The sequence below is a fragment of the Centrocercus urophasianus genome, unplaced genomic scaffold, assembly GCF_019232065.1.
Source record: "Centrocercus urophasianus isolate 14NV4802_14NV808 unplaced genomic scaffold, USGS_Curo_1.0 seq_11, whole genome shotgun sequence".
In the NCBI taxonomy this organism is placed as follows: domain Eukaryota; kingdom Metazoa; phylum Chordata; class Aves; order Galliformes; family Phasianidae; genus Centrocercus; species Centrocercus urophasianus.
Window position 1 is genome coordinate 32935528 of NW_024884253.1, and position 26039 is coordinate 32961566.

General features: G+C 37.4%; 1 protein-coding gene across 2 annotated transcripts in view; it reads left to right on the forward strand.

Moving 5' to 3' along the window:
• The window catches only part of ARMC1 (armadillo repeat containing 1), a 31252-nt gene that overhangs the window by 2413 nt on the left and 2800 nt on the right, over positions 1 to 26039 (forward strand). For both annotated transcript variants that reach the window (XM_042839738.1, XM_042839739.1), the window contains exons 3-6: positions 3969 to 4060; positions 22279 to 22468; positions 25719 to 25835; positions 25924 to 25998. In XM_042839738.1, the coding sequence (XP_042695672.1) occupies positions 3969 to 4060; positions 22279 to 22468; positions 25719 to 25835; positions 25924 to 25998 (474 nt within the window). The remainder of the gene's footprint in view (positions 1 to 3968; positions 4061 to 22278; positions 22469 to 25718; positions 25836 to 25923; positions 25999 to 26039) is intronic.

The following is a 26039-nucleotide window of genomic DNA, read 5'->3' on the forward strand; positions in this document are numbered from 1 at the left end:
AGAGATAAGTTTGTATGTCATTGGGACTCTTTGTTCCTTTGTTTCTGTGTCTTTAAACAAGTAATGTAAAAGACAAAGCCTGTTTTTATGTTAAATCACAATTCATTTTCACTTTTCTAAAAGAAGCACGCAATTCAAAAATTGTTTAGCATTGTAGCATTATTCCAGGGGAATTCACAGATATTGGAAGAGATTAATTTGCTTTGCATTTTTTCCCTAATACAGCCATTTCACTTTCATTGTGGAAGGAGGTAAGCATGCTTAAATCTTTTTTTTTTTTTTCAGATGAAGCCCTGGAGCTTGGTAAATATACACAATGATTTGAAATTCATGTAAGAAAAGGACCATATATCATAGGGCAGTTTTGGTTAGAGATGATTTCCCAAGGTCATGTAGTCTAAACCCATGGTCAAACTGAGACAAATTAGAACAGGATTAGTGCAGGATTGTATTTGTTTAGATGCCCCGCAGCATCTCAGGCACCCTGTTCCAGCATTTGCCCACCCTCATGTGATTTTTAAAACAAAAAAAAATCAGAATCTGTTGATGTCTAATCCAACTTTTTCCATTTTCTCTTCATTTCTTCTTGTTCGAAGCCATAAAAAACCAAAGTCCCAATTTCTCATCCTAAATCCAATTTTTAAGAAGTGCATCTCTTTCACAAAAACAGGACAAACTAAAATCAAGATTTCCTTAGAACCCTAATTCAATTCTCCTAATAAGATTTTTAAGTTATTAAAACCTGTCATACACTTGTTTCATATTGTTTCTTTTTTTTTCCTAAATGTCATTGAATTATAAACAGAGCTCAGACTTACATTAAATTCTACATGATTTTCTGTACCATTAACATTTAGTCTGCACCACCATTCTATATATTTTTTTCACTTGTTTTACTTCCACAAGGAATATTTGTGCATTTCTTGGAACGATTCCAGTATTCTTTGGGGCACAGGGAGCAGCATCCCATAAGCCAGGAGATGTGTATCCTGCTAATTGGCTTTCAGAATAGCTTTGCCACATTTGCCAGATGAAATGTTCTTCGCTGGATGACTTTTGAGTTGAGATTACCATTCTTGGGAATATGTTGCACTGTTTGTCATTCTGGTGTAGGTTCCTTAGGTCACAGAGGCTTTTGTTTGGATATCTCTCTCCCTGTTCCTTACTTTGCATTTTTGGGCTGCGTATTCTCAAAGCCTGCATGAAACTTAGTAATCATTCTGTGATCACATTGCAAAAATTAACCCTACATTAAAAGAACTGAATTTACCAGATCAATGAAGGGTAATCCAGTATGCTGTATGATTCCACAAACCCAGATATTACTGCAGTTTTGTGGTAAAGACATCTTGCTGGGTGAGAGACAGCTGTGTTGTTTTATTTAGTGGCAGCCTACAGGTAGAGTGAATTAAGGGGCAGGATTAAGAGGAGACCCCGGCTGTAGTCAGAAATGCAGCACTTTGCTACGAAGCCAAATTTTTGTCTGCTACCCAAACTATTTGTGTTTGTGACATCCTGAATCTCATAGGTACTGTAGCTTTTAATATCTTTGCTGACAGATTTTTAGTCATCCGTATTGTTTTACCATTCTGAAATGTTTGCTCATTTTGTTTTTATTTTTCCAGCCATCCGTTCAAAAAAAGTCCTTCTATTCAAGCCGAAATCATTAAGTGTAATAATTTTCCATTAAGTTTATGCCCAGTAAAAAAAAGTATGGCACTGACTTTAATGAAACATATTGTTTCATATTTATATATATACACACATATATATATATATATATTTATAATATATTCATATTTATTGTTTCATATTGATTCCCATAGCTGAAATTATGACTCCAACAGATTGTTTATAATAATTTCCTATCTAACATTTTGATATGTTATAGGATCCATCAAGGAAAAATGTTTTTCTCCCCACATCCAGTTTCAGCTCAGTGCTTTCTTCTATCTGATCGAGAAGTGGAAATTTTTTTTTCTCCAGTTTAAATCCAGGGCTTTCTTTGTATGGTGCATTTGTAATGATATATGATTTTGAATGTTTTCAGTAATAAAAAAAATTGAAGCAAAGAAGGTAAAACCATTTTTTTTTCTTAAATTTGGACTAAAATTTTCAGAAATTGGACTCTGAAGTTAAGGAACTGCCTTAATATTTCAATTGTAATGATGAAAAGCAAGTGTGGACTTACTAATTAATATGATGGAATCACTTGTGAGCTTTAAGCTAACATATGAGTGTTTTACTGAACAGAGGCTCCAACCAAAGTCCATGAGAATAATATTACACTTCAGTAGATTGCAGTTTGTAAATATAAATGATCTGAGTTCTTTGAAGGTGCAGATCTTTGCATCTCCAATGGAGTTGGAAAGCAAGTAAAAATTTCTTATGCTGAACAGCCAGGTCATTACATTTGCTCTGACAACCTTATCCCTTTCTCTGTTTTAGTGTAAGCTATATTTTTGTGTAAAGAATATGTACATAAATGGAAAAGAAGCTGCCTATGTTTTGGCCCTTAATTATCTGCTTAGAGAAGGAGGGTATCATTGTCCAAAAGCATTACATCCTTGCTGACTTGCCTAAACAGACTACAAATATAGGAAACATTTTCTGCAGTTAAGGATTCTTTTAATGTGCTCGTTAGTAGTTTAGAATTATCATACAGATGTTTTCTTAAATACTTCCAACTAAGGATGAATATACAGCATTTACAGGCTAGAATCATGATGTTGAACCGCATCAGGAAACAACAGATATCTCATTTGAAGTTCGTAACATGTCAGACAATAGTCAGGCTTCCCCAAAAGGTAATTCTACCTATTATATGCTGAAGACAATTTAGAAAGAAAGAGAAGGGACTAATTATCTGTCTCTGAAGGGAGTAAGGAGCATGTTATTTTTAAATCAGTTGGTGAGCAGCGTAGTTATTATATGACTTTAGTTAAAGAGTTAGTGCACTTCTAAATCTTGCTATCACAACTAATTTTATAGCCCATTGCATTTGTGAATGGCAAGATTTTCTGTGTGTGGTTCTTGTACTTCCGTGACTAAAACAGATTAAAGCACAATGCAAAATACACTTTTAGAGGTTCCTCCTAAGAGGAGTTTGACAGCACTGAGAATTGAGAGATGAGTTAGGAAAAGGACTTGAAATTTCAACTGCAAGGGTATTGTGTTAAGGGTAACCACAGTTACCCTTGTTGGCTGGAGTCAGCAATGTGAAGTTTTGCAAAGAGTTTACCTTGTAGGGCAAAAAGTCTTGGGCAACATGCAACTGATAGTTCCCAGCTGAGGTAAAGGCAACCTAAGCAGCTGATGGCTGCTGCCATATCCTTATTCTTGTACTTACGTGGAATGATTAATTACTCCAATGTTATAGGTATTTTAAACTTTATAAATCTTTTTTGCTCTTACTGTTTCCAGTATTGCAATTAATCTTTAGAAGCTTAGAAATGTAGTAGACCTCTATTTCTGTGGGTGGTAGAAACTTGGTGGTGGTGAATCCATAGAACTACTAGAAACACAGCATATAAAGAATTACATTAGATCTTGGAACATAATAGTGTTGGCTGGAAGGGACTTCTGGATGACATTTACTTCAACTTTCTGAACTGCTTTTGTAGTGGGAAAAAAAAGTTTTCATAATGTCTAACCTGAACTTCTCTAATGACAGTTTTCCTTCTCCTTGTTATGTTGTCTACTGCTGTAGAGGAAGGTCATCTTTGTAAAGGCTCTGTGGGTTAGTTGTAGACACTCTCTTAGTATAAGCAAATCTAGTCTCTCAGCCTTCTCATAGATTGGGTAGTCTTGCTTTCTGTGTGCTTGAGAATAAAACAATTTATTTAATATTTACAGCACATGATAATACTTTTACTAGAAGTGGCATTGTGAATCTTTTGCAGATTTACAGTGATAAAAATAAATGATTATGTACTGGAAATGTTGCTGATTTGTCCTTTCTATTTTAGGCTCTCCGTTATTTGGCAGAGTGCCGTGCCAACAGAGAAAAGATGAAAGGTGAATTGGGTATGATGCTCAGCTTACAGAATGTGATACAAAAGTAAGTTTATGTTGAGTTGTTGTATCCAAAGACAGCAAAAACATAACATGCTGTTGCAAAGTAAAATTTCAACTATCGTTTTGTGTAGGGGATTTTTATTATTGCATTCTTCCTTGTCGAAGTTGAGGTTGCAAGCAATGAATGCTCTTTGTTTTGTAGTCCCACAAAGCTATTGGAACATAGAACAGAATAAATAATACTTCGGAAGTCGTTTGCCAAACAATGGATTTCTGGCCCTTATTAAAATCAGTAATTTTGTCTCATCCCTTTAGGTTGTTTTGTAACTCTTATTGTTTTATAAAGGTTTCTTGCTCTAGTGCATTTAATGGAAATTACTGCAATCTGTCATGTTTTTCTTTTATTCCTACTTTTAAGAGAGGAAAGGGTGTATGCAGTGCGTTTGTCTTGGTATGTTTTAGAAAGCTTGTATCTACAGATTTGTGTTCAGGAAATGTCTTGCTGATGGAGAAGAAGTTAGTGAGGTTTAAATGACAGGTTTTTGTATGGGTGTATAAAAATAATCAAATTAAGTCTTACAGTATTGGCATTTTTAAAGGACAAGAATAATTAAGTTAAAATATACAGAAGTCTCTACTTGCTACTTTATAGTAACAGTAAAATTGGAATGTGTAGGTAGTATTAGAAGCATTTTTTGCAGACCAGTTAGCCTTTAGTGTAGATTAGTTGTCTATTTAAAGAAGTTTCTTAGCATCTTATGTAATCCACAAGAAGATGGTGAAAGGGGAATAGTATTCATTATCAGCTTCTGTAGCTTACATAATAGTTCTGAGGAAACAGTCTTAATTAAAAATTTTGTTTAAATAATGTTATGGAAATTTCTTAGGCATCATTTTTTTTGTGTTTCAACTTGAAGCCTACAGAGGTTGGAAGCAAAGACAGGTAGCTCAGGAGCAACACCAAAGAATTATCTGAGCAACCAGAGACTGGACTAGGAAAGCTAAGGTCCTGATAGAATTAAATCTGGCCAGGACATCAGGGCCAACTGTAAGTACAGGGCTTCTGTAAGTATGCTACTGATAAAAGGAAAACTAGGGATAATCTGTTTTCTCTGATCAGAAACGGGAGAGTTAATTATCTGGGATATGGAAAAGACTGAGATTCTCAATGGCTTTTTTGCCTCATTCTTAACCAGGAAGTGCTCCCTAGCCATGCTGCACAAGCTGCAGAATGCAAAGGCAGGGTGTAGGAGGATTAAGAGCTACTGTAGAAGGTTCTGTGGTGATCTAAGGTGCACAAATCCCCCTGAACCTGGTGAGATGCATCTGCAGGTCCTGAGTGAAGCTGCTAACCCTACTATCCATCGTATTTGAGAAGTAGTAACAGCCTGTTGAAGTTCCTACTGACTGAAAAGGGGAAAAATAACTCTTGTTTTTATAAAAGGAGAAAAGGAAGATTTGGGGAACCACAGACTACTCAAGATGATGGAGCAGTTAACTGTGTAACTGTGGTACATGGAAAACAAAGGGGTGATTCATGACAGCCAACATGGCTTCACAAATGACAAATGGGGACTGACAAATCCGGTGTACTTTCACAATGGTAGTACAGCATTGGGTGATAAGGGTAAAGCAACTAGTATCTTTTACCCGGACTAGTGCAAAGTATTCTGACACTGTCTCACATGGAATCCTTGTTTCCAAATTAGGGAGACATGGATTTGATGAATTGACCACTTGGTGGATAAGGAATTGGCTGGTTAGTCACACTCAGAGAGTTCCAGTCAGTGGCTCAGTGTCCAGGTGGAAACCAGTGGCATTCCTCAGGGATTGGATTCAGGACCTGTATTATTTAACACCGTTGTCGGTGACATGGACAGTGGGATTGAGTGCACACTCAGCAAGTTTACCACCAACACCACGGTGTGTGGTATGGTCGATGTGCTGGAGGGAAGGGGTGCTGTCCAGGGGGAGCTGGACAGGCTCAAGAGGCAGGCCTGTGTGAGCAACATGGGGTTCAAGAGGGCCAGGAACAAGGTGCTACAACCCCAAGCACAGACATAGATGGGTGGAGAAAGTATTGAGCCCTGCAGACAAGGATTTGGGATTGTTGGTGGATGAGAAGCTCAACTTGAAGAAGCAGTTTGTGCCTGCAGCCCCAAAAGTAAACCATGTCCTGAGCCACATCAAAAGAAACGTGATCAGCAGGGCAGGGGAGGTGATTCTCCCTCTTTGCTTCACTGTTGTGAGACCCCGCTAGCAGTACTGCATTCGGCTCTGGGACCCCAAGCAGAAGAGGGACATGAACCTGTTGGAATGAGTCCAGAGGAGATCATGAGGGTGACCAGATTGCTGAAACACCTCTCCTACAAAGACAGGCTAAGAGAGGCAGGCTTCTTCCACCTGGAGATGAGGTATCTGGGGAGAGTTTGTGTCAGCCTTCCAGTACCTAAAAGAGGAAAGATGGGGAGAGACTGTCAGGGAGTGTGGTCCCAGAACATGGGGTAGGGACTTTAATCTGAACGAGGGTAGATTCAGATTAAATATAAGGAAGTAATAATTTACTGTGAATGTGTTGAGGCTCTGGAACAGGCTGCCCAGAGAAGCTGTGTTCAGGGCCATGTTGGATGGGACTTTGTGCAGCCTGGTCTAGTGGGAGGTTCCCATGCTCATGGCAGAGTTCCCAACCACAGAGTTGGAGCTAGATGATCTGTAAGATCCATTTCAATCCAAACCGTTCTACGATTCAGAGATGAAAAGGGTATAAAGTTCAGAAACATGAAGAGGAGAGAAAAGTCAGTTAAAAACTGGGTATTTTGTAGATTCATTTTTTTCTAGAAAGCTCTTTGGCAAGAGTAAGAAAATACATTTGATTTATGTGCTTGTAACATTTGGAATGTGTGATATGATGAAAATTTAAATATGTAGCATCTTCAGACACAAGACTTTGTCGTGTGCTTGTCAGGATTTTAGGTTGTAATGCTGACAAGAAATGCTGAAGCTAAGTTTTGTTTTGCCCGGAGAAATATGGAGAAAGATAGTAAAAACTGCTGAGAAGCTAGATGAAAAATTGTGTCACAAAAAAAAAAAGTCTGGTTTTTTTTCTCTGTTAGAAAGTCAGTAGGGGAGACAGCAAGGTCTTCTTCAGTTTTGCTGTACAAAATGGAGAATTTCTCAGAAAATGTTGTTGTTCTTTGAACTGAAACTAAATATTAATAAATGCAGTAATAAATGCTTTGGTCTTAGTGACTTCATTCTATTCATTCCATTGTGCTTTCTGGAATCTGAATATCTAACTCATCACTCTAATCCATAACTTAATTGGGATTTTTGAGGATTTTTTCTGTTGTCTTCCAGAGCTCATTTATCTTGACAGGTGAAATGCATCCTGTGATGTGAACTGTGCCTTTTTATCAAGGATTTTATAACTGTCACCATTCACTTTCATTGATTTCTCTCTTATGTGAACAATATTCATGGGCTTTCCGTGTTCAGTGCTGAACTGTTACGAACTGTATTCCATCACTGATGGTATTACTGCTTCCCGAGCAGTGAAGGGTAGCCCACGTGCACAAAGAGTCAGGTTGACAACTATGCAGTTTGCATCCCTTAGGCTTCATGCAGTTCAGCACTGAACTAACAAACACTACGCTTTGAATGTCAAGAGTTTTAGAATTCTAGTTCTCTTCCACTATGCTCATCTTGAAATTTGAGAGCTTCTTTCATCATTTAAGTGACTCTTGATAAGCCTTGAAACTCTTTAGTGAGATTTTAGGTTTAGGAGTGGAATTTCTTGACAGCTGTGTGTATCTCACCTACACCAAACTGATCTAACAGATCTGAAAATTTTGAATGGTTGATGCCATCAACTAGTAAATAGCTGGCTTGCTAATTAAGTTTGTTCTAACAGTACAGCAGAACTTCAGTAACAGCCCACAAACCTTTTGTTGAGAGTGAGATACAACCAGTGGAAATAAAATGTAGCACTTATTTGAACTCTTTATCCCGTATGTAAAGTACTGTTTCCTTCAGAAGACAGTTTATGATGAAAATTGGAGCTGACTGCCACCTTTTTGTCTGAGAAGTGCTCTCTGTAGTGCATCACAGAAAATGGACAGGAAATAGTTACATGAGAGACAGCCAGGTTTAACTGTAACTCTTTGAGGTTCCAGCAGTTCTCATTTCACTGGCTTAGCAGTCCCCTAGTATTCTTAGATGAGCGTTGTGATACTCATTTACAGCAAGGGTTACAGGTTAGCTGTGAACATGCTGCTGTTTCTTAAAATGATCAGTCAGCTCATTCCATTTCACATAAGGAATAAAGGATAAGTTTTAGGTTCACAGTCAATGACAATGATTTTTCAAAATGTAAGAATACTAGTTTTTGTGAACAGAAGAATAACAGATTTTAGGTTTAGAGACTGAAGCTTACAGGCTGTACAGCAGCAATATGAAATGTCAGCTCTGAGGATTACAGAATAAAAATTTGAAAGGAGTGATATATATTTGGGATGCTTTTTCAAACTAAACTTGATGTGCAACTTGTATGACTCTGAGATACTTCATATAAAAGGCTTTATAAGCTTCTGTGTTATTTAGGACATATGAGAAGCTGTTCAAGTTTCGTAGAATACTTCAGGACAAACTCTTTGAGTATTAAAAAATCCCTTCCATACTTGCTGCATTTTTTTATCAGGGAAGGTTTTGTCTTTGTGCATCCAGATCTGCTTAGTTTTAGGTGGGGTTTGATGCATCTTTCCTTTGAGTTTTGCAGTTTAGAGTAAGAAGTGTGGTGGGGAGAAATCTGACCTTAAAAATCCTTACATAGAGGATTCCAAATGTCTTTTTTAAATTGTTTTGTTATTATAAAAAATGCTTCTATTGAATTTGTTTGAGAACTTGTATGCGTACAAGCATGTGTATAAATAAATAAAAAGAGAAGAGGTGGAAGTTCATTGAAGAGCTGTACTTCATTGCATTCCAGTAGTCATAGCAGTTATTTAATACTGAAAACTAGTTTGGTTGCTGGCTTTATGAATTGTATGGAGTACTTAATGTGTCCGTATGGACTTTATAAAATGTTATTAGCAGCTTCTAGAATTAAAATTAATTAGGATTTATAGCCTACAAAGAAATATACTAATTTGTGTTCGGAGTGAAAATGACTTTTCGTGGACAGTAAAGGTCGAAGTTTATAATTTTTCTTGATCTTTATGAGGAGCATAATGAAACATAAATATAACTAACGTGTATTAAAAAAAAAAAACACAAAAAACAATGAGTCAATATACTGAATAGCTCTTATTATGGAATAGGAAATTATCGAGGGTAAAATTCCAATTACTTAGCTAAAAGAGCTTTTCAAGACAGTCTTCCTTTGCCAGGGTGTCAGATTTAACAAGCTGAACTAAATCCAGTGCATTAATCAGCTCTTTCAATTTATTACTTGCCTAAGAAGATTAGGGCAATTAATATGTGCTTAATTAGAGTCCCTTGCAGATATGGTAAAATACATGCAGTCTATAATTGCTGACTTCTTACTCAATTTTAATTTTTGGTTGTCTTAATTACCTATACTTTTTGAAAATTTAATTATTCGTTGAAACCAGCCAAGTTTAAATTTATGATGTCTGACAAAATAATGAAAAAAACCACAACCACAGCAGAGCAGAGTAGTATTTGCTGAAATAAAAGCAGCAGGAATGTAGTATCACAACAGGTTTACCATCATAGTTGTATGACATACTTCTTTGTCTCCTTTGTGAGAAAGGAAGAATGGCTGGGGGAGGACAGGGCTAAGGCCATGTATTAATTAACAAGAAAGCAAATTGCATCTTTACAGGCATATAGGGTAGTGGAAAAGATGTTACCATATCATCACTGGCCACAGGATAATGTTTGGGATGAAAATGTAGTTAAAAAATTCTGACAACTTTCCATGTTTACTGTATTTAAGAATGTATGCTATTGATTGGAGTATTCTAATGTAAAAATGAGAAAGAGAGAGCTCTTTATAGAGGTTTTAATTTTCTGTACATTAATTGGTAATTTTATCATTCTTGGTCATTATTGTGTGGGTTTTTTTGTTTGTTTAACATCAAAATGGAGAGATGACTGAGGCAATGGGTAATGGGAAGCTTGGTTCCGTTGCATGATTGTTTTTGAATTGTACCATACTTCTGATTCTGAGAAATTGATTTCTCTTGGAAAATCACTGTTATCACGTGTCTTAAATATTCTTTGAGCAGAAGGTTACAAAAATGTTGTTTCCAGAATTTAATTTACATTGCATCGCTTAGATGTGTTCATCTTTTCCATACTTCAATTCCTGGCCTGGAAGATGCTCTATTCCCTGTTCTCTTTCCTGTTCTTTCCTTTCTGTTATCTTTCCAAGCATACTTGCTTTACCTGCTCTGTTTTATTTTGCCTATTGGAAGTTAAGTGCTTCTAGAAAATTACATCCTTGGTTGTTGGTGCATCTCTTTGGGCTGTGGGGTTCCAGTCTGTTCAGTGCTGTAACAATGTGCTTGTTAATAATAGATGGTCACAGTAGGAGGATGCCTGCAGGCTGCTTCATTCAGGATTGTGAAGCAAAGTGGTCAAATATCCCGCTCCTCTGTGTCTAAGTTTCCTTAAGGAATGACTTTTTACCTATTTTGTTTATCTTAAATTCAGAAGTGGTTTATTTTTTATTTTTGGAAAAGCATCTTGTGTCAAAAAAAACCCCTCCGTCCCACAAACAGTGCAGTATTGGGAATTACAAGCAAAATCAATATGTCCTCTATAAATATAACATTGTGTTTGTTCTAAGTGGCTGAATACTACTTTTGTCTGCTAAACAACTTCCTGGTATTTGCAGGTTATATATAGGAGGGATTGGAGGAATCAGGGAGCAGATGGGTTCAATGTCACAGGCAGCCTACCTCACTAAGGCATGTGTGTATATATATATATATATTTATTATTTATTATATATGTATGTCAAGGTTTTTGCTCTTTTAGTTTATAAGAGTCATGGCAAACTATAAAGAATTCAGTAATTGTTTTTAAAATGTTGTTTAAAATATTTTTGTATTCTTGAATAGTCTTAGTGTTATGAAAGCATAGGGACCTATGAACTCAACACAAATTCAGGCACAGATGCAAATGATAACAAAACACAAAAAGCATTTTTAGGTGGTAATAAAATGATGTGGCATCCAAAAAATTGGACTTCAGCTGTGGAATAATGGACTTTCTGGGAGAATGTTAATTATTTTTGTAGGATTAACCAAATACAGTGTAAAAGCTCAATAGATGAATGTCATTTGTAAGAACAGTCCAAGACTTGATGGCCAATGGTTCGGATAAAAATAGTCATTTAAATATCGAAGTATTACTGTGGACTTTTATTTTTCAGGGTTTAATGGAAGTTGGCAGTTAAAAACCTGTTCTCAACCATTATTCTGAGTGGTGCAGTTTGGGGGATGTTGTGTCACACTGATATTTTCTTTTGGTGTGTGTGCAGTTGGTTGCAGAAGAATCTGAATGTGTGACCAAATGGAAGGATCTGTACTCTGTGCACTGAAACATGCAATGGACTTGTTTACTTACAACATTATTCCTTTCATCTTGGGTCTTTTCTGTAGTCAAAGTGGTATTAGTCAAGTCATCATCCTGGGCTTCATCAGAAGAGGGGTGGCCAGCAGGGACAGGGAGGTGATTGTCCCCCTCTACTCTGCTCTTGTGAGGCCCCATCTGGAGTACTGTGTCCAGGTGTGGAACCCCTGGTACAAGAAAGACAGAGAGCTGTTGGAGAGGGTCCAGAGGAGACCACAAAGATGATCAGGGGACTGGAGCACCTCCCCTATGAAGACAGGCTGAGGGAGCTGGGCTTGTTCAGCTTGGAGAAAAGAAGGCTGCGGGGTGACCTCATTGCAGCCTTTCAGTACCTAAAGGGAGCCTACAAACAGGAGGGGAATCAACTCTTTGAAAGGGTAGATAACAGTAGGACAAGGGGAAATGGTTTGAAGTTGAGGGAGGGGAGATTTAGGTTGGATGTCAGGGGGAAGTTCTTCACAGAGAGAGTGCTGGAACAGGCTGCCCAGAGAGGTTGTGGATGCTCCAACCCTAGAGGTGTGCAAGGCCAGGTTGGATGGGGCCCAGGGCAGCCTGGTCTGGTATTAAATGTGGAGGTTGGTGGCCCTGCATGTGGCAGGGGGGTTGGAGATTCGTGATCCTTGAGGTCCCTTCCAACCCGGGCCATTCTATGATCATTTATTCTACTCAACCTGTTTGCTTACTGTGCTCTTCACAATCAGTACTGTGTCTTCTCTAGCCATTGAAGTGGTTGTTAACCCTGAAATTAGGCTTTTTGTGCATTTGTATTTTCATTCATGCGTTACTTTTCTGTAATTTCTATTAGATATTCCTCTCTCAGTTTGCTTTTACTTCCTGCTGTCCAAACTGCTACTTCTACGATACGACCTTCCACTTGATGTCTGGCATGTGCGTCGTGGCTGCTGGTTGTGTGGCTTTTCATTGTTTGGTCTCTGTCTCAGCAACCATGGTTCAATATTTACTTTTTGTGAAGAGTGGGCAACAATCATAATTGCTTTCAGTGCTTTTTACTCAGAAGTGAAGAAATGAGTTGGGAATTTTGAAAATGATCTAGTAGTTTTTCACTATAGGCAAGAAATATCGTGAAGAATATTGCAGAATAAAGAGGTGAACTTGGAAACTGCAAAAAATATCTGAAGTATAAAATACTGATAAGGATTTAAATATATTTGTGTTCAATGTGTCAGCCAATTTCTTCCTTACTTAGAAACTTTCTGGAGCATAAAGTTAACTGTTTGACAAAGTAGTGTGAGCTTAAGGTGTTTTTTAATTCCTATTTTTTTCTGCAGACCTTTTGTTTAAACAAACAATGGTCTCTTGAAGCACTGTGGTTTTGAATGTTAAAAAATGAAGTTATTTGCAGTCTTGCAAGAGTCCTGATGTACTAAACAATATAATCTGAATTTATATTTCAAAATCATGTACTATATGGCAATAAAAAAAATTACTATTGTGCTGAATTAAGTGCATCAAAACTTGTTGGATGTGACAATGCCAAAAGGAAAATGTTTTTGTAGTGGGATGCAGTACTGAGGTGGGAGGGAAAAGATTTTATGTGGATTGGCAGAAGAGGCAGGAATAGTGGCAACTCAGGGTGCCTTTAACACTCAATAAACCTTGTAGTCAGCTGATGTCGAAGTATTTTAGAAATAGTGACCTTCACTGGTTACTATTGAGTTTACAAGAAAAAGTGCTGAGGTAGGTTCTTCAATGATACGCTGACTTTTCCTGACAGCTCACTAAAATAAAGAGCAAAGGAAGCTTAAGGTGCTTTGAAATGAAAATAGTAGATGTTATTGTCAAGTATTTAATACTGCGGGTGTGGGTTGACAGTATTGTAGTCTAGAGCCATTTATCTGTGAGAAGGGAGGAGGTAGATACTTACCTCTGTGAGGTTTCTCATCTTTCCTTGCTAGTATCAAATGTCTGCTTTTGGATTAAAGTATGCGGATGATGCTTGTCCCTAGCTTTTGACCTTCATGCGAAGTGTCTGTACAACAAAAAAAAAAAAACAGAAACAGGCTGTCCTTTTGGATAGCATTGAAGCTACTGGTAATACTGGTTTGCTTTATAAAACAAACATAACAATAACCTCACAATTGCAAACAGGTAGTTTGAGATAAAACAAGATCTCTAAATTAGGCATTGCTTTCAAAGTTACCTACTTCAAATTTCTGCTGAATAGGTATATATTAACTATATTGGCAAATGTATTAAAAAAAAAAACCAAACAAAATAAGTCCATGCAGACTAAATCTATTTTTTCCACCTCTACAGGTGCTGTTGTAGTTTAACTCTTGTTGTTTACATAGGTTATGTTCAAGGAAACCTAAGTTTGCAACCTTTTTTTTTTTTTCACTTTGTCAAAAAAAAAATTCAGAGAAATAAACAGATGAAGTTTAGTAGTCAAAAATTGAGCTGCTTTTGAAGGCTTATAAGGATTTTCCATATAACAATGTACTATCATTGTGTATTATTATGTGATGAATTTAATGGCATTAGAATAGATGATAAGTGGCATTTGGCTTCCTTCATGTTCTTAAAATCTTATGGACAGAGCCTAAATTCAGTACTACCAATATTCCTACCTGATTGCTACAGCATTGTTATTGGTAAGGATTACCTTTCTAATTCCAGCATTTGATATCTTGCACTGGAAAGGACCGAGGAGCAGTGTTACCCTTAAGATTTTAATGCCAATGCAATTTGCTGAAGCCATGTAATGAACATGATTTGTCATATAAGGCCATTAAATAATTACTGTTCATTAGCAGGCAAGATGTTAAAACTAGCTACTGTGAAATTTGAAGTGGAGTTTGTATTTGTTATGCAGACTCTTGTCTAGCAAATGCTATTCTGAAGCTTTTTGAGTTTAGTTGAGTAACAGGCCTTGATTTTTTTCCCTTTTTTTTTTTTTTTTTTTTTTTTTTTTGTGATGGAGAACATGTCCATATGGTAGAAAACAAGCTGTGGAAGATCAAAAGTTGATCTCCATTTAGCATATAAATAGCAAGAGTTAAACAAAATTGGATGAATAGATGGGTTAAGCATATGGCATATGTACAATGCTGTTATCCCATTCTTGTAAGTTTGTTCTCTTCTTGTGATCAGAGGACAATAGAATAAGTCAAGGGAACAGTCTAAGCATTAGGTAATTATTCTGTTTGCTAGATGTTTAAGATTATATTGTGGTCGCTGACTTCACTGTAGCTAATGAATTGTACTGTGATTTTACTCAGATTTGCAACTTGTGCTAATAATACAGTGTAGGTTTGATTTTTGACTTTTTTTTTTTTTAAACAGTCTTGAGACCATCAATCACAATATTTACATGATATTTCTCTGATTTTCTAAGATCAGATTTAAGTTGAGCTGGAAGTGGCACTAGGAAATGCAATCTTCATTCCTAATGTTGGTGACGTATTTCTTGTTTTTAGTACAAAATCCATCTGAGAACATCTGGTTTCCTTTTTCTTTTCCAGTCTTTTCCCAACTTAGTATCTCATGGTCAAGTACTACTACACAAGTAGTGCAAGTAGAGACTGGAAGCCTAGCATCTTACAGGTCTGGAAAGCTCTCTAGGAAAGTCTGTCTGTCCCTGCCTAGTTTACATTGTGTGCCAGCCTTGGAGTAAATAAAGGTGACGTATAGCTAGCACTTGGCTGATACCATTAGGGTGCTGTCACACGCACAACTGCACTCAGACATGGAGCAGTCCAGCTGCTTGATTTCTGGATTTAGAGGCTTGTGGTGCTGCAGCTCTGAGTGTCACTTCAGACTTCCCACTCCTTTAGGCTCTTTTGTTTTGCCTATGAAATGATTTCTGATTGTTAACCCACTGCTATGCTGATATGCCTTTGGATAGGCAAGCATCCTGCTTTCTACATATTTGAGAATTCTGACTTATTTTAAAGAAAAGGGATGGTAAATCCTTCTCGACAACTGCTTTACAATGTTATCTGGCCTTTACTATCTGTTTTAGGGCTCAATGAAACTGAACAAGTGGTGTACTGGAATGGGTAGCATGGTGATAGCACCTTCCTGGGACTGTGTGAAAGTGTACGCTGAAGTAGTACTCCCTTTTGACTTGCTTTCAAATGCCTTCCCTGTTGCCTGGAATGAGTCAGGAGAGCAGCCATATGCTTGTGAGACCAGCATATCATGGGATACACAAAAAGCACACAAGAAAGAGCAACATTCTTGGAGATAAGAAAGAATCTTGCCCTGGCACTGGAGCAGAACAGCCCAAAAAACCCGCCAGATCAGATAACTGTCTTGAAACAGATTGCTTTTTCTCTAATACCATGCTCTTTCTTTAGGCTTGTCATTCATGCTCAAAGTTTTCATCAAAACTGTGTCAATCACTGTGTTTCACTTCTAGAATCAAGGATTAGTGTTGTTTTTTTTTTTCTCTCTCACAGAATATAGCAATTCTTTGCAATTTACTACTCCTTTAGGTAGCAGCAGTTTCTATCTCTGAATATAGGGAGAATGAACTCTGAAAGAAATTGGTCACCTGGAAATAAAATGTATCAATGGCCTTAAGGACATAAAACAGTTGCATTTGCCCAATAAATTTGGAAAGGATTCATGTCAATCCATTAAGTTCTGTCTTGTGCTTTTTCTTTTTTTTTTTTTTTTGCATATAGGATGCCACATTATATTTATTATAGAAATAAAATCTTGGAGTTGTTTTCACTTTCAGTTCACTTTCAGTTCATGTTAGATGTCTATGAGTAGGCAATTTAGTATGGCATTCAGTTGAACTTTCTGAAGGTTTTCACAGAATCATTGGAACAGCTGAAACTGGCAAGACCTTTAGGTCCATCTGGTACAAATCCTCCTTAAGCAGAGACACCCAGAGCAGGGTGCCTAGGCTCATGTCCAGGCAGCTTTTGGAGAAGGATGAGATTCTGTATCCTCTCTAGGCAACCTATGCCAGTGCTCAGGCACCATCGCAGAGAAAAAAAATATTTCCTGATGTTCCAACATACACTCCTGTATCTCTGATTGTGCCCATTGATTCTTGTTCTTTCACTGGGCACTGCTAAAGGGAGACAAGCTCCATCTTCATTGCATAAAATCACCCCTAGCCTTTCCTTCTTCAGGTTGAACAGTCCCAGTTTTGAGCCTACTTGGACACAGCACTCCAGGTGTGGCCTCACCAGAGCTGAGGGGAAGAATTACATCCCATGACCTGACAAGACTTTGCTTAACGCAACACAGGATACCATTAGCTTTCTTTTTGTCAAGGGTATGCTGCTGGCTCATGTTCAAATTGGTGTCCACCAGCACATTTTGCACCAAGCTGCTTTCCAGTTGGGTGGCCACAGCATGTACTTAGGTCAGGGGCTGATCCTTTGCAGGTGCAGGACTATGCACTTCTTGTTGAACATCATCAAGTTCTTGTCCGCCCATTTCTCCAGCCTGTCAAGGTCCCTCTGGATGGCAGCACAATCCTCTGGTGAGTCAGACGCTGTCCACCCAGTTTTGTGTCATCTGCAAACTTTCTGAGGGTTCACTCTGTCATCCAGACCATTAGTGAAGGTGTTGAACAGAACTGGACCTGTTATTAACTGCTGGGTTATGCGGCCTGCAATCAGACTTTGTGCTGATCATTGCACTCTGGGCCAAGTAAGACTTATCTTTGGTATATCAGTGCTGACTGCTCCTGATCACATTCTCCTTTACGTTCCTGGAAATCGATTAGGATTGATTAGGGTGTTCCACCACTTTCCCAGGGATTGACCACCTTGTAATTCTGTGGGTCCTCCTTCTTGCCTCTGTTGAAGATAAGTGTTAATAAGAGTTGCTTTCCTCTAGTTCCCAGGCACCTGTCCCAGCTGCAGTGATGGTTCAAAGATTTTCAAGAGCCTTGAATTCTCATCACAAATTGATTAAATACAACCAAAAGCACTGTCATTGCATAAGTGTGTCTGGGCTTTAAGTATGGAATTAAATGACACAAGTCTTTTTGATAGTATTTGAGATGTTACTAAATCTTTGGCAAACCCTCTTTAATTTGAAAATCTCCCGTGTCTGGGTTATAAGCTCAGTAAATCATTCTAATGAAATTCCATTATAGTATTTCTGTTACCAGTTTAGCTAATATTTGTTTAAAGCATAATGTATGCCATTAAGGAAACGAATATGGTGGTTTCTGTGCATTTTCGCAGGGTCTGCTGTACCTCGAGCAGGGTTGTGGTTGCATCTGTTCCTCCTGATTCTGGGGTGCATATGTGCATATGTTTATATTAAATAAATATATATATAAATGCAGAATTATAGAAAGGATAGAGTAGGTTCTCTATACATGCACACGCATATATAAAAACACATAAAATACATATATAAAAATATATAAAAACAAATATTTGTGTCCTGTATTTTCCCATTTTGGAGAAAGACTCTTTCATTAGTCTTTCTCAACCTTTATCCTTCCAAAGGAGGAAACAACTGTTTACATTTACATCAGACATGACTATACTGGGAGGACTATTGGGCACATTCTGTTATCATTTATGATGCTGTATGTAGATCACATGCTGATGATACAACCATAGTGCTATGTGCTACGTACCCATTCTGTCCAAGCATACATACTTTACACACATCAAATACACCTTTGGAGTTGTGGCCATTAGTGTTCTTGTTAAGTTCTATATTAAAATATTAAGTCCTGATTTTAAAAATATCTTATGTTAAAAACATCTGCAGCATTTGGACCATGTTTGTAGACTTATTTTTAATTTCAAAGAAAATGAGAAATGTTTCTTCTATCCTCTTCTCACAGATACAGCACATGTCACTTGGATTCTGTGTCCATCATACTTACACAGCCAGTTTTGAGTGAGCATAATGGAAGGACAGGCAGCAATCTAGGATGACAGGAATTCAAGAAGACAGTTAAAATTAAAGGTTTGGGTTGCTGACAGGCATCTTCTAAATCTTGCTGAAGTAATGTAAGATGTTATCGCCAACTCTTTCTCTCACTTTACTGCAGCCAGAGATGATCGTTTCCCTAGCAGCAGAAGACTAGGTACTACATAGTGACTCAGTAATAGTTTCCTACACCTTCTGTGGTGATGAAGTACCATTCAAGAGGAATGGCAGAAAAATAAGCAGAAATTTGCTTCTGCTGCTGTGGCAATGCTGGATTGGATGGCGATGAATACGGGCGTCAAAAATCACTAAAACACAATTGATGAGAGGGCTTGTGATGGTGTCTTCGGTACTCTCTTCTTTTAAGGTTTCATTTTTTTCTCATTTCAGGCAACAAAACTACAGCCCATATGTCAAGTTTATTTTTGATGCTTTTGTTAGTTTAATATTTTTCAGTTTTACATGTAGTTTCATTGTTTTTTGTCTTGTTACATATATAACATATACATACATATATATGTGCATAAAAACGTTGTTGAGCATTTGGTTTTACACTAGAGAGGGTTTTTTATACTTGTTTTATTTACAGATCGATGTTTATCTAAGGGAAATCAAGGTTTCTTTTGTTTTCATAGCTGTTGTGTATATTGCTTTAACGAATGTGTAACAGACTGATGCAAAACTTCTCTTAACTCATTTTTCCAGTACATTTGATTATAGAAGGCTTTGTGGGAGATTTTGTTGTTTTTTGTTGTAACTGAATTGCTGAAAGTATGTGCATTAGTGCAAAATGAAACTGTGTGTGTTATTTTATTGTTATTTTTGATATTGCCTTGCAATCTGACATTCTTACGTCACGTATTCTTATGTCATTTGTAGTGTGTGAACTTCAGGCTCTTTTCATTACACAGTCGCTCATTTAGCTCAACAGATTCTACTCTTAAAAGTAAAATCTTGTGTTAGGGACTTTTTTAAATGTAGAAAGGATAATTTGTGTTATCATTTGTAATGTAGTGATAGATGGTATTAGTCTTTCATGTGAAAATAAAGAAAATTATTTGAGTGTTTTGTGTGTGTATACATTTCTACCTGCATAGACTTGTTTTGGGAGTAACTTAGAGTGCTTGTATCAAATAAGAGCAGCAGGCTCGAGAGTTGGGTGGGAAAGAACATGAGAGGGTTCACTCATGTTCATCCTCAAGGATGCGTGCAGAGCTCTGTACCTAGGGGGGAGTAACTGCACGCCTCAGTAGAGCTTATGGGCTGACATGTAGAAAGGAGTTCTGCAAAGAAGGACCAGGGGGTCCTGTTGGACAACAGGTTGGCCATGAGCCAGCAGTGTGCCCCTGTGGCTACGAATGCCAATGGAATCCTGGAGTACTTTAAAAAGAGCAGCCAGCAGGTTGAGGGAGGTGATCCTGCCCCTCTCCTCTGCCCTGCTGAGGCCGCATCTGGAGTACTGTGTCCAGGTCTGGGCTTCTCATTTCAAGGACAGGGAGGTTCTAGAGAGAGTCCAGCAGAGGCTACAGAGATGCTGTGGGGCTTGGAGCATCTCCTGAGGAAGGGCTGAGAGAGCTGGGACTGTTGAGCTGGAGAAAACTGAGGGGAGGATCTTATCGGTGCTTATAAATATCTAAAGGGTGGGAGTCAGGTGGATGGGTGCCCAGTGAAAAAAGGGACAGTGGGCACTGGCTGGAACACAGGACGTTCCATACAAACAGGAGGAAAAACTTTACTGTGAGGGTGACAGAGCACTGGAACAGGCTGCCCAGAGGGATCATGGAATCTTCTTAAGAGATACTCGTAACTCACCTGGATGCTTTTTTGTGCAACCTAGTGATAGGGAATCTGCTTTAGCAGGGGAGTTGGATTTGATGATCTTCAGAGGTTCCTTCCTACCTCTATGATTCTGTGATTCTCTGTAACTCACTTGATATGTACATATATACATCTGTGTATATATATATATATATATATATCTATTTTTTATTGCAGGAATTTGTAAAAACTGATGTCTGAGTGAATTTCTTAGTGTCTTGATAAGGTGTCACTTCTACACAAGCTAGTTTATTACTATCTCAAGATATCAGCTTGCATGGCTTTGCTGTTAAACTTTATCACCTGTTACTTTATCTTGTGAATTATGGAAGGATCAAGTTGAAGTCTTTGTGAGTTTTCAGCACTTGTTTCTGTGAATTGATTTAAGCATTTTATTTCCTTGGTTGAAAAGCAGAATGTAAGCATGTATTTAAAAATTGCACATGTGCTAAATTAGGTTTAGGCAATGACTTGCTATTCCATCTATTTTTCCTTGAATTCTAATGCTTACTAATGTTCTGAGTGACCACAAGAACTCAGGTGTACTTCTCTGAAGTGGTGCTGCCTAATCAGTGTGCACAGAAGGAAAAGGAAAGAAGGCTAACTGGTAGCCCTGCAGGTTGTGAATTCAGAGTATCACTAAGGTTGGAAGAGGCTGCTATGATCATGTACTCCAGCGGTCAACCCATCCCCGCTATGCCCACTAAGCCACGTTCCTCGTGCCATATCTACATGGCTCTTGAGCATTTCCAGAGATGATGACTCTCTTGCTTCCCTGCACAGCCTGGAATGCATTACCACTCACTGAGAAGAAATTTTTCCTAATATCCAACCAGCTCCTAACGTGCTTGCTTCACTGTTCTTTCTTGGACACGTGTTAGGATGGAGAAGATGTTTAACGTATGGTAGTTAAGAAAGTAAAATAGGAAACAAGAAAAACAATTCCAAATGTACTTGTTAATTATTTGGTCTTTGCTAAACAAAACAGTGAATCACAGATTCACTGTTTTAAGATTAATTGCATGCTCATGCTATAATAATTTTGTTTCTGCACGTGGATTTAAATCAGTGTAGTAGTGTAATTAAAACAAGAATGAGTTTGGACAGTGGATTCATATTCTTTATTAAAATTAATTTTCATTAATCATAAGAAATTATTGTATGTTCATTTTTCTATTTGAAAAGTGCATATCCTTTAGATTTTTAAGATAATCTGGGATTCTACTTTGCTGTTGTTGCTCGGCAACTTTTGAGAAGAAGACATTTGCGAAGGTTACAGTTCCATGGAGAAATAATTTTTGTTATGTAATGATGAAAGTGGGAAAAAAAGTATCTTAAAACTATTGAGGCTTTTTATTTAAAAACAAACAGACCTCCATGTGACTGAAGTAATGTTAGTGTGCTGAGAATCTACTGCTGCTTTTTGTTTCTGGTTGTCCAGCTAATATAAACTGTATTCATGTAGTTTAAGAACCATGATTTGTTTATGATTATGTAAGAATTAAAGCTTTAAAATTTGGAGAGTGTGTAATAAGGAAATAGATTTCTGTAATTCCAAGCCCCAGTAAAGTTTTAGTCATAGTTTTTGGTCTCTCATTTGTATGATGCCTTGTAAGGAGTTAAAACAAGCACGACTGAGTTCTGTTCAGTTGAGAGTGCTAAAATGTGAGTGGAACAGGAGCTCATGAGTACAGAAGTGGCCTAAACACTCATTTTCAACTAGTTTCAAATGACAGAAAGTGGTTGAATATGCCATTCACTGACTAAAGTACTGTTGGATTTTTGTTGTTGTTGTTGTTTCCTTTTTAGAAGTCCATTTTAACATTTTTGCTGTGTATTGACTGTGTAATTGCATTTCTCTAGCATGTGGAGTATAGTATTTCAGTTGCTAGGACATAAGTGATAGCTGGAAAACTAATGTAAAAATAAATCCTTACATACTTTAATTCCTTTTTCCTTAAGGACCACTACACCTGGAGAGACTAAACTTCTGGCTTCTGAAGTCTATGACATCCTTCAGTCTTCCAACATGTCAGATATGGACAATGTGAATGAAATGAATTATCGTCGACGGAAAGCCCAGTTTTTCCTTGGCAGCACAAATAAACGTGCTAAGACAGTGGTTTTACATATCGATGGCCTTGATGATTCGGTAAGGAGACCCTCAGCACTTGTGTAAATAAGGCACACTGTACTGAGATGTGTTCTGCACACACAAGTGAAGTGTTTCAGCTAGTTGTGTGTGTGATATCATCAGCAGTTTCTTTGAATTATGTTTCATACCACAGGATTGATACAAAATCTTGCATAAAGTGAGCATACTCAGAATGTCTAAAGACATTTGTAAGGCAAGTTTCCTTTTTTAACTACTATAAAAACCATTTTGTTCCCGCTTTTCCTTTCTTTTCTTCTTCAAGAGAGAATAGAATAAACAAGGTACCGTCAGCAGTTTCACTCAATGTCTTGTGCTTGTAGCAATGTTAAAAAAAGTTCATTTACATATAAGAGATCTAAACAGCTATTTCTTTATTTGCCTTAATTTGGAAACACTGGTGTTTTCTTTGAGTTGGTTTTGCTACATCTTTTCACTGACTGTGAGATCTTTTCTACTGTAGTGACCAGAATGGCATTTGAGTTAATGAGGTCTCACTGAGTCTTTATATAATGTCAGAATTACTTCTACGGATTTATCTACCATACCCCTGTAGATAACACCCCAGGGCCATGTTTGCCTTTTTACGGCTGCCAAACAGCATGTAGACTGTTTAAGCATGTTATCCACAAGTGCCCTCCGGACTCTGTATCTTTGGTTTTGTACCCATTTTAAATGATCAGACCTGATCCTTTGCTTTGTTGCTTTACATTTTGCCAAGTAAGCGTGTCCACAAGCCCAGTTCATCAACAACATGCCCGTCGTACTGTTTTCGTAAGACCATAGTTAATTGCTTTAGAAATAACATGCTGTTGTAGCTCACTTTATGCAAAGTAAATATTTTTTGCAGTTTTGTCTGTCCACTGCTTGCTCTGCTTAGGAAGGCAGTTGTTTTTTGTACTCTGAAGTGTCTGATTCCTGTTTTGTTATTTTTTTGTTGATTTTTTTTTTTTTTTTCAATGGGTGGTTTTGGTTTTACACTTGTGTAATTGGTTTATTTATTCATAGGTCTCTCCAAGAAAGAAATTTCATCCACTTTGACTGTGAGTTTAGATGTGCGAATTGTAGTTTGATTCTATCTTAAAATCATCTTTATGTGTACTTTGACAAATGGAACCTAGGCAGATATGTGGAGTTTTATGTTTCAGGTGTTGAGACGAAGGTATTTGCTTTTCGTCTTAAAAAGTGCAAGAAATTTTGATATTCAGATCCAGAGAGCAAAACTGCAGGGTTCTGTTGTTGCCTGGAGCACACCAGCATGCTTTCTTAGCTCATTGTTGAAGAAAAGAACAATCTGACTGTGTGCTAGCTGGAGATATGCAGTGTAAATAGCTCTGTATTTCATCAGTTGATTAAAGAAATGCTAGTGATACTCCAGATTCCCATCCAATGGTTAAACATCCCTATAGTGCTGTTAAAAATGTCGGACTAAGTTGGGGACTTGGAAAATGATGAAAGATGTGAACAGTAAAAGCAGCTTAGTTTCATTCAACACTTCATACCCACCTTAACCAGCAAAGAGAGTTAGCTGAGTGTCAGGCAGCATAGCAAATAAATGCAGGGCAGTAAACACTGTGTTCTCAATTTACCTCTGGGTTTTTTCAGTCATTTGGATTAGAGACAAAAAGCTGCTGTTAGGAAAGATGACAACTCCTAACGTTTCTGTGTATTTCAAAACCTCAAATAGTAAGTATTGATTACTTCAGCAGGAGAGGGGAAAGGTCAGTTGTTATTTAGTGTGCAGCAGGATGTTTTTGTTCTAAGGTCTAATTACCAAATTAGATTATAAACTTGAAAATTAAAAGAAAAGAATAATGAAGCAGTAGTTCAGGAATTATATTTTGATGGGTTTTGTGCCTCATTTGCCAAAGTTAGACATACTTTTCAAAAGACATTTGTTCAGCAAAGCTGGAAGATTCCAAACTACCAGCTTGTTGAGGGTTCTGAATAGATGTTGCTAAGTGTTATCCTTAAGAAGCGTCTTCAAGAAGATGAATTACCTGATCACTGAAAACCTTGTTGTGAATTAAACTGAGGTGCTTAAGGCAACTTAACTTGGGATCTCAGTCAAGTTCTATTACAGCATTGCCATACAACTGTTATTTATTTAGGCCAAGAAGCTACAAATGAGTTGCTTCTTGTGTCTAAAAGTAGTTTAGACATTCACTCGTGGAAGGCAAACTGATCTTTGCATCAGATACTTCTTTTGTATAATCAGTGCAGCCTATCTTACAATGTTAATTTTTACTGTAAAAAATGTTAATTGTTTCAGAACATAAACTTATACAAATGGATTGTTTCATTGTGTAGGTTGAACTACTGACAACAAACTGATTCAGTCAGTTGTTGGAGAGATTAAAATAAGTTTGTTGACTTTTTGTGCATGAAACTGTACCCGGTACTGACCAGTAGGTATTTGGGAACTAACATTAATAAGCTTTGAAATAACTTAGCATTGAAAATGTCACCAAAGCTTGGACTAAAACTTAAACACATCATTATTTTGAACCTTGTAATACTGTCAGTTCATTTCTGATATAGTGCATCTTTCCATTTTTTCCCTTGTGTGCTAGCACTCTCTCCAAATATATTTTGCTCCCTTCTGTTACAGCTGTCTTGTCATGCAAATACTAAGAGGAAAGAAAAATAGAACATTCAAAGATAATATAGAACAGATGCAACTAGTACAGATCGATGTAATGCTACAGCACAGTAGGCGATGTCACTTGCTTTAAACATAACATTCTAAGGGTCATCAACCAAATATTTTCCCTTTTGAAATAATGCTGTGTAGTGATGTCCATGAGCTGCCACAGTCGAAGCAACTGCAAGATAGAACAGCTGCTCTGATGCTTTCAGTCAGTATGGATGCAAGGTGTCTGATAAATAGCAACTTAAACACTAACTACTCATCAATGAGCACTTCAGTCAATCAGAACTTAACCAGAGGGGACTGTGTTGCTGATCATACGGAGAAAAACATTCTTTGCTTTTCAGCATTTTTCTCTAATTATTTACAGTTGATTCCATCCTTCTTTGATTTCTAAAGTGTAAGCAGTTTCTTTTTTTTGTGTGTGACAAAAGAATCTAATATTTGTGTGCATAAATATGTGTCTTAGTTTTTCTGTTTTACATAATTGCTGTTGAATAGCTACCTGCCTTCAGATGTACAGGAATTCCTTAGCGATTGTTAGCTTTTACGTACTGTATTGTGTAAATACTTCATATGTGGGGCTTTTTTTTTTCCTAGTCTCGAAGAAATCTTTGTGAAGAAGCTTTGCTGAAAATTAAAGGTGTTATTAGTTTTACATTTCAAATGGCTGTTCAGAGATGCGTGGTCCGAATTCGCTCAGACTTAAAAGCAGAGGTAAGTGCTCAGTAATTCTCCAGATCCTCGCATTATTGTATTTTTGTTATGTTAAGTTCTTGATTATTTTTCTTTGCACTTGTTCTAGGCTTTGGCAACAGCAATAGCATCAACCAAAGTTATGAAGGCACAGCAAGTTGTAAAAAGTGAAAGTGGTGAGGAGGTAGGATATGTCTCTTTCTAAATAGAAATTTCTTGACTCCT